At 31.8% G+C, this 7,847-nt stretch overlaps 1 protein-coding gene across 1 annotated transcript; it reads right to left on the bottom strand.

Annotated features, from left to right (window-relative positions):
* Positions 1 to 4,510: 4,510 nt before the first annotated feature.
* Positions 4,511 to 6,130, bottom strand: LOC126696165 (putative UPF0481 protein At3g02645). The gene has a single exon (XM_050392944.1). It carries the CDS (start codon positions 6,128 to 6,130, stop codon positions 4,511 to 4,513), a length of 1,620 nt encoding a protein of 539 aa, XP_050248901.1.
* Between the last annotated feature and the right edge of the window lie 1,717 nt (positions 6,131 to 7,847).

Below are 7,847 nucleotides of genomic sequence, written 5' to 3'. Positions count from 1 at the left end.
ACTCCCACATTATATTGGACAAAGAGAGCATATTGGTCATTGGCTAAGACTTCCCGATCCCACAAAGTTACATTTTTCATGCTTCTTCTCTGAGACTAAGGACGGACCCAAGGGGACCAAAAAAAAAACTAGCTATACTTTGTCTCTTTTTTTTGGGGGGGGGTGGGCGCGCTCCATCTCTTCCAAAACCTTAGCCCCCATTAACCAGTCTAGCACAGTCCAACCCAAGCAATTTTATTACGATGTTTATTTGAAGTTTTTATTTATTTATTTATTTTGCTTATACTCCATCCCTTCTAGCTTGAAATTATGGGTTTAGACCCACCGCAAACATACACATTTTTAAGTTGGAGAAATTCAAGAGTCAACCACCGAGGTACAATTTAAAAATACTGAAAAAATATAGTGCAAAAAAAATTTCTTATGTTTTTTCTTGGGGGGTGTATAATACAGAAAAAAAAAAAATGTCACTTATTTTGTTCATCTGAATAACAATAGCTGACATATAAATAAATTTATCTTATTTAAAAAATAAAAATTAAAAAAAAAAAAAAAAAAAAAGAGGACAAAATCGGATTCATGGTATTTAATTAGTACTGAGTGTACTAACTTAGGAAAATCTGTTATCCATAGCAAGATCAGAATCTGATTTGCAATTCATTCCGCTCTTTCTGTTGAGATCTTTTATTGAATAAATGATTTCATCGAAGAAAATTAAAGAAATAAAATACAGACCAAATACAAAGATAAGAGCTAAAAAGGGTCTAGCACGCATCTCCTTAATTATGTTATTCCATTATAATATTATTGAAGTGTCTGGATTGAAAGTTATAAAAGCAACTCTCAATCTAAATTCTTGAATAAAAAAAAATTGAAAAGAGTTAAAAAAAAAAAAAAAAAGTAAAAAAATCTGTGAGCAAATTGCACTGTGCAATACTGATCTCAATGTTTTACCTTATTAATTTACAGTTGTCTATAATTTCACATAAACTCTACATTTTTTTTTTAACACTCACACTCAACCACGTTAAAATTATGACAAATCCAATTGTGTCACAAAATTGGGTCTTAGATTTTCTCACTCAATCATGATGCTAACAATGTTACGTAGAGTACTTGACAGCTGACATTGCAGACTACATGACATGACTCCTAGCAGAGAGAGTTAGGTTATAGGGACCCATTTTGGACTTAAAAGCTCAGGATAAGTACGTACGTACTTCAAATCCACCGCACGATAGTCGCCAATTCTTGAATGGCATTCTCTTTGGGAGTATTTGGTAGAGGTGATTGAGTAATATTGTTTGAATATTTTTAATATATATGTGAGTAAAAATATGTATAAAAAAGTGTGTAATATTATTTAAAATGCTCAAAAGTATGTTTGAACTTACCTATCAAACATTTCCTTAATTACTGGAAAGAAGAATGAAAAAAGAATAACCCATTCTGGATTTTAATTTTTTAATTTTATTTTACTACAAAATAAATAAGGAAGCTAGCTTCAAATTCGCATGTTAGCTTTTCTTTCATATGAAAAGCTCCAGCCAATTACTTCAAGAATTATATTTTATTTATTCTTAGTTATTAGACATCAAACATACAAATTTTTGGTTTTGATGGACCTGGACGGAGTTGATATGATTCTGATTCCTGAACTTTGGTTTAGTTTAGGCACCCATTATAATTGGTTAGGACTGAGGACCCGTGACATAGAGTGTGTATATATGTAATGAGAACGACATAAGAGTATATATTTACTATATATATAGGGTATGTTTGGAATCCGTTTATTTTGCTGAAATTGAAAACTTTTTACTGAAAATATTGTAGATAAAGGTAAATGTGAGTTGAAATAGTACAGTGGAACCCTTGAATAATACCAAAAAGTGTAATGAGACCTATAAATAGTAGTAAAAATAAGCTAAATAGTAAAATAAGTTGGCAAAAAATAAGCTAGTCAAACAGACATTTAGGGTCCGTTTGGATACAACTTATTTTTGCTGAAACTGAAAATTGAAAAAACTGTGACAAAATAATTTTTAAATGGGTAAATAGTACCGTGGGACCCATTTTTAATATTTTTTTTTTCTGAATAAAGTGGTTGTGGGTCCCGTGAACAGTGCATAAATAGTGCGTGAACAGTGATAAACAGTATTTTTTTCTCAAAAAGCAGAAAACGCGTGGAAAAAAAAAAAAAAAGGCTGAAAACACGAACGCGGAAACACAAACGCGGATCCAAACACTCATATAGGGTCCGTTTGGATATAGTTTATTTTACTGAAAACTGAAAATTGAAAATTGAAAACACTGTAGCAAAATAATTTTTAAATGTGTGAATAGTGCCGTGAAACCTATTTTTAATGAAAAAGTTGCTAAAAAGTGAAGTTTGTAGATCCCATAAACAGTACACAGGACCCTTGCTAAAATGTGCACTGTACACTGAAAAAATGTCAACAACTGCTGCTTAAAAAAAAAAAAAAAAAAAAAAAAAGAAGAAGAAGAAGAGAGGAAAACGCAAAACAAAACGTGAATCCAAACCAGGAAAAGATTCTCCAAAAAAAAGAAAAAAAAAAACTCGTTTTTTCTTCTTTGCTTCTACGACTCCAAGAATCTGACAAGAAACTATGTGCTCAAGCAGTTCTGTTTGCATTCAAAAAGAATTCAAAACGATGACCTAGCTAGTAGAAATGATAAAAAGTTTGAAAAGGTGACCGAATGGAATTAATTACATATACCTATGCTCATTTGTCTGGTATAATTAAGCACCCAATTTATGTTTGCTTGCAAAGAAGAAAAAATGCTCGAGACTCGAGAAAAAGAAAGTAATGGATGAAGCCTTGTTATTTATTTATTTTGAAAGTGTAGGTGGGGTATTTTATATTTGATTTTCTTCAATTGGATTTTTTTTTTTTTTTTTATATATAAAACTATTTCCATACAACGCATGTTTTGATAATTCAGGGTCTATTTAATTAGAAATTTCTAATATCGTTGTTTTAATGTTGTAGAAATACGTGTGGATTAAAAAGTGTTGTGAAAATACGTATAATAGTATTTAAACACTAAAAACTATTGTTTAAACACCCTTACTAAATACCCCTAAGAGTAATATATAATTTTAAAGAAAGTATTTTAATAATATAATTAAGCTTTATTAATAAAATAAATATTATAAAAAATACTATAAATTACATCATTAATACACATTGTGTAAAACCTTTTTTTTTTTTATGAAAGCGTTGTTATAATATATCATAAAATAATTAAAGAATTATTCTTATAATTTCTTGAAATTTTTAATAATTAGGATTTAATGGGACTAGTATTTTATTTTAATTTATTTAAAAAATAAAATAGAGTTTTACTTAAAGTCAGTGGTGAAGTTAGGATTTTACTTTAGGGAGCAAAATTAAAAAGCAATATAAAAAATAAAACCTAAAACCTAAAAAATACTAATCGATACTGAAAAAAATAAATAAATAAACAATTGTAAATAAATATGTAATTTTCATACAAAATCTACATAGTTTCAATGATAATTTGATCTAGACTCATTATTATGCTTAACTAAAATTGTATATATTGCATATCATTAAAATAAAATAAAAACAAAAATAACCAATCCATAGTTTTTAACAATCAAAGTAAAAGATTGATCTAAATATACTAAGTTTAGACATCTAATTTAATTCCTTAAATAAATTGAGAAAATAAATTAATTTAAAGGTTTTAAGAGTATATATATATATATATATATATATCAATATACATGCAAAGTTGTGTACACATTGCACTACATTGATTGTTTTTAAAATTTTGGTTTCAAATTATTTGAAATTGAAAATTGCTAAATATACTACAAATTTTGTTACATAAAGTTTATAAATTGATGTGTTAAAGAATGTGATTGACTTAAAATTTGGGTTTATAACAAAAATCTAGAGTTTGAAACTGAAATGTCAAGATATGGAGAAGAAGAAAAAAAGACGTTGGAGGCTTAAGGGTTTTAGTACTATAGAACATTGGGAAGGTTTTTAATAATAATAATAATAATAATAATAATTTTGTGTAAAATATAAGACACATTAGTTGAAATGCAGTGACTATAAATTTAAAAAAAATGGCGCAAAAATTTTAAAATGATAAACACTAAAAGTGTCATGACTTTTTTTTTCCTTTCTAAACTGGTGACATATTTTTTAGGAATAATTATAATATATTGATAACTCTGGTGGCATGATTTCACTAAAAAAAATGGCAAAATTCTGTTAATAATGAAATAGCAACAATAAGGTCTTTTAAGAGGAGTCAATGGGGGCAATTGCCCTATCTCGCACCCTGGCTTTGCAATAACTAAATGAAAATTCTCATATGGTATATATACTAGAGGTCTTATTTTCAAAAGGAATGATTTTTTTTTTTTGTTGTTGTTGCATTTAATTGTGTTTTAGTGAATACAATAAGAATTGGTAACACATGTTGCTCACATGCAGCCAGTCAAATACACTCATAGGGTGGCCAACAATTTGGAACAATTGTACATAGAACAAGCAGCCTGCAGAGTAGACAGCAATATTAGAACGTTAGCTGCTAAAAATGTAAGACATGGCCATGAACCAAAGATATACTTCTTCATGAAACCAGTCATCTTGTTCCTCCAACACCCCGAATAACAAGCATTTGCAGCTTCAATGGCCTTGTCTAGAATTGGAACTTTTGTTACCCTCACAGACTTGGTCATTCCATTCCAAAGCATTGCTACTTCTTCATCGCTTTTGAGCCGGTTCAAGATGATGCCGGCCTCTCGAAGAATCTTCACATCCTCCTCAGAATCAATTATTCCATTCATCAATTCTGTGTAGCGTGTAAAAACCATCACGTCCGGTGCAATACATGCCTCATAGGCGACGAGGTTCCTTAAAACAACCTCAGAGTTGCCATCCAAATGAATAGCTGGAAGGTAAAATGTACCTGAAGACTTGTCAAAATTTATAGTCCCCAAGCCACCCTTTGATGGACGAAATTTAACACCAATTTTAAGAAGCTGTGTCACGCTAGGAATTTCAATCTCTTCCACTTTTGGGCTTTCATCTTTCATCTCATTAGATACGCTTTGCGCATCTTCGGCCACAGCCTCGGCTGACGAGATGAGATTGGTTATATCACTCTTGTTCTTAAGATTACATATATAGGAAATGATTATAAATGGCAGTGTAACTAAAAGCTTCACTGCCTTCGAATTGAAAATCTTAATGATAAGGCGGAGCGGGGCCAAGTTAATATAACATAGTGCTTTCAAGATGGATTGGAAGTAGCCAATCTCTTTGTCTTCTTTTGGCTTTTCCTGCTCAGAATTATCAGCTACAAGTTGCAATTTTGGTGCAACCATGTAGTAGAGAAGCTCTAGCAAATGGGATTTGGTGAAACATTCTTCTTTGAAATTTTGCTCATTGATGCACTTTATGGGCGACAGATGTTTGCAAAAACCAATTAGCATTGTTGCTAATTCTTCGTCATGATCTTCACGGGGATAAAAGCTGTGGACTTCTCTGAGCAAAAATAAAGGGATTTGGTTTTCTAGCATAATAATATCCCTTAGCACTGCATGGTGTGCCGTTTTCCTATGCGTGTGGTCGATCAAATGCGCCATCTTAGAAGTTATTCGCATAAGCGAGTCTTCCATTTTTGTGGAGTAGGTTTGGAGGTACTCCAACAAGAAGGAAGCATCAATGGACAACATCCAAGAGAGTGTTTCTTGGTCGAATTCCAAGAACCTATGATAACAAGCACGGATGCAGCTATCACTTTCCGCAATTTGGTTAACCAAGTCGCGGAATTTGATTTCTTTGAGTTTCTTTTGCAATCTCATTGCTGAAGTGAGCTTGTAGCGTTCCATCTCGAGGAGTTCGAGCCGGTGGTGATGGTATGGGCCAAGGGCTACAAGTTGTGGAATGTATGCTTCCGGTTTGAAAGAGAGTAGGGTTTTGGGTACGCTAAAGATGCTAACAGGAACACCTTCATCATTGTCTTGAAGGCCTTCCTCTAGGGCTCGACTTATCTGTATGACCCATTCTTGGTCATGACTTATAAGTATAGATGATTCACTGGCTTTTAACTCAGAGTACATGGTCTCTTCAGAGTAGAGGAAAATTGCTATCTGCTGGTAAAATTGCAATGTTTTACTTTGAAATGAGAGAGAGCAATGTGAATGTGTTTTTTCTTCTTTCTTTTGTTGGAGTATGTGAGGTTTTAGTTGCTTCTCTTTCTAATTAAAGATTGTCTAGCTAGGCACCTATTTATAATGGGTTGGGCTCAAGAGTGTGAACAAGTGAAGAAGCAAAATATTGTTTGGTTTGTGATTATGACAGATTTTCCACATGCATGCTATTTCTATTTGCTTTCCTTTGTCACAATGATCAAGCAAGTAAACATTGTCAAATTCAGTCAAATGGCTCCCACTCCGTTTTATTTAAATTTGTTTTAAAGATAACTCTCAAAAATTTTGAAGAATGCGAGTGTCACGCAACATAGGGAAATCATGTTTTATATATATTGGATGAAGGGAAATCATGTTATATACACCAACATGAATTTCGTGCCAAGTAATGCTAAAATCACATTCAGCAAAAAAAAAAATTACATAATTTTTTTCACAATTTGTTAAGATAATAAATTGTGATCTAAACAATGCTATTTTTGCATATATGTATAGGAAAGGTTAATTTATTTATTATCTCAATTTTTTTCTAGGTTATTACGAATTGCCTAAAAGAGATAATAATTTCTCTGTCAAAGATGAATTATTTCATTATTTATAAGCAAACATTTGACTTTTCCCTATTCCCCAAACCGTGTAAAAACCTACCTCATATTGTAGTATATATGCGACAAATGTTTTTTTTTCGTGACGTTTGAGCATGTTTTCGTCATGGTACGTCTCCAAAAGTGTCAGCCAGCTATATCACGAACAAAACTACCCTCATTGGTAGCTTCCTCTTGCCATACTTTTCTATATTCTCTAATTTATACAAGAATTCAAGATTGCTGTCAGCTTCTCTTTATTTCCTTCTAGTTTTCATCATCGTTTTGTATGTTTGTCTGATGTTCATGGTACAAAGATTCCCGTGATAGCGTGTTTGAACTTTGAATGAATTTGTGGTATATATTTTCTTTAAGTATCACGCGTTTGGAAATTGTCTCATATTCTAATTGTGATTTGGAAAGTCAATTAGGTTTCTTAATTGAAAAAGGAAAAAATTAATTTGAGTTTCTTTATTATGGAAGAAAATATTATTCCTTGGTGTGGGAGGAAAGTTTGTCTATTCCTTATTAAAGAGGTAATGTATTTCTAGTCTAAGAGGAAATATGAAAAGAGTCTTATAAATAGACAATACTACAACGAATTTGACAGCTTTGGCCCAAGGTTCCTCCTTATGGGAAGAGGGAAAATAAAGCATGAAACCAAGAGAGAAAAAATGGATTTTCACTTAAGAGGAACGCAAGAGGAAGGAGAGAGCAAGGTATTGCCACTTTCGAAAAGATAGCCAAGAAGGAGAGAGTAAAGAGCTACTGCCTTTGATGAGATAGCCTACAAGGAAGAAAGAGTAAAGTGTTGCCACCTTCGAGAAGACACAAAGAGAGTGTATGTGAGAGTAAAGAAAAATAAGGAGATTTTTCTTTAGCAGTGAGACACAAAGAGAGTGTATGTGAGAACAAAAAAAAAATAAGAAAGATTTTTCTTTAGCCGTGAGACATACACGAGAATTATTGTAATTGAATTGAGAATAGTGAAATTGATTCGGAGTTTGTCCCATGATTTTTTCCTTCAAGGGGAAAGGGTTTTC

The sequence above is a fragment of the Quercus robur genome, chromosome 2 (assembly GCF_932294415.1).
Source record: "Quercus robur chromosome 2, dhQueRobu3.1, whole genome shotgun sequence".
In the NCBI taxonomy this organism is placed as follows: domain Eukaryota; kingdom Viridiplantae; phylum Streptophyta; class Magnoliopsida; order Fagales; family Fagaceae; genus Quercus; species Quercus robur.
This window is presented reverse-complemented; position numbering and strand designations above follow the sequence as displayed.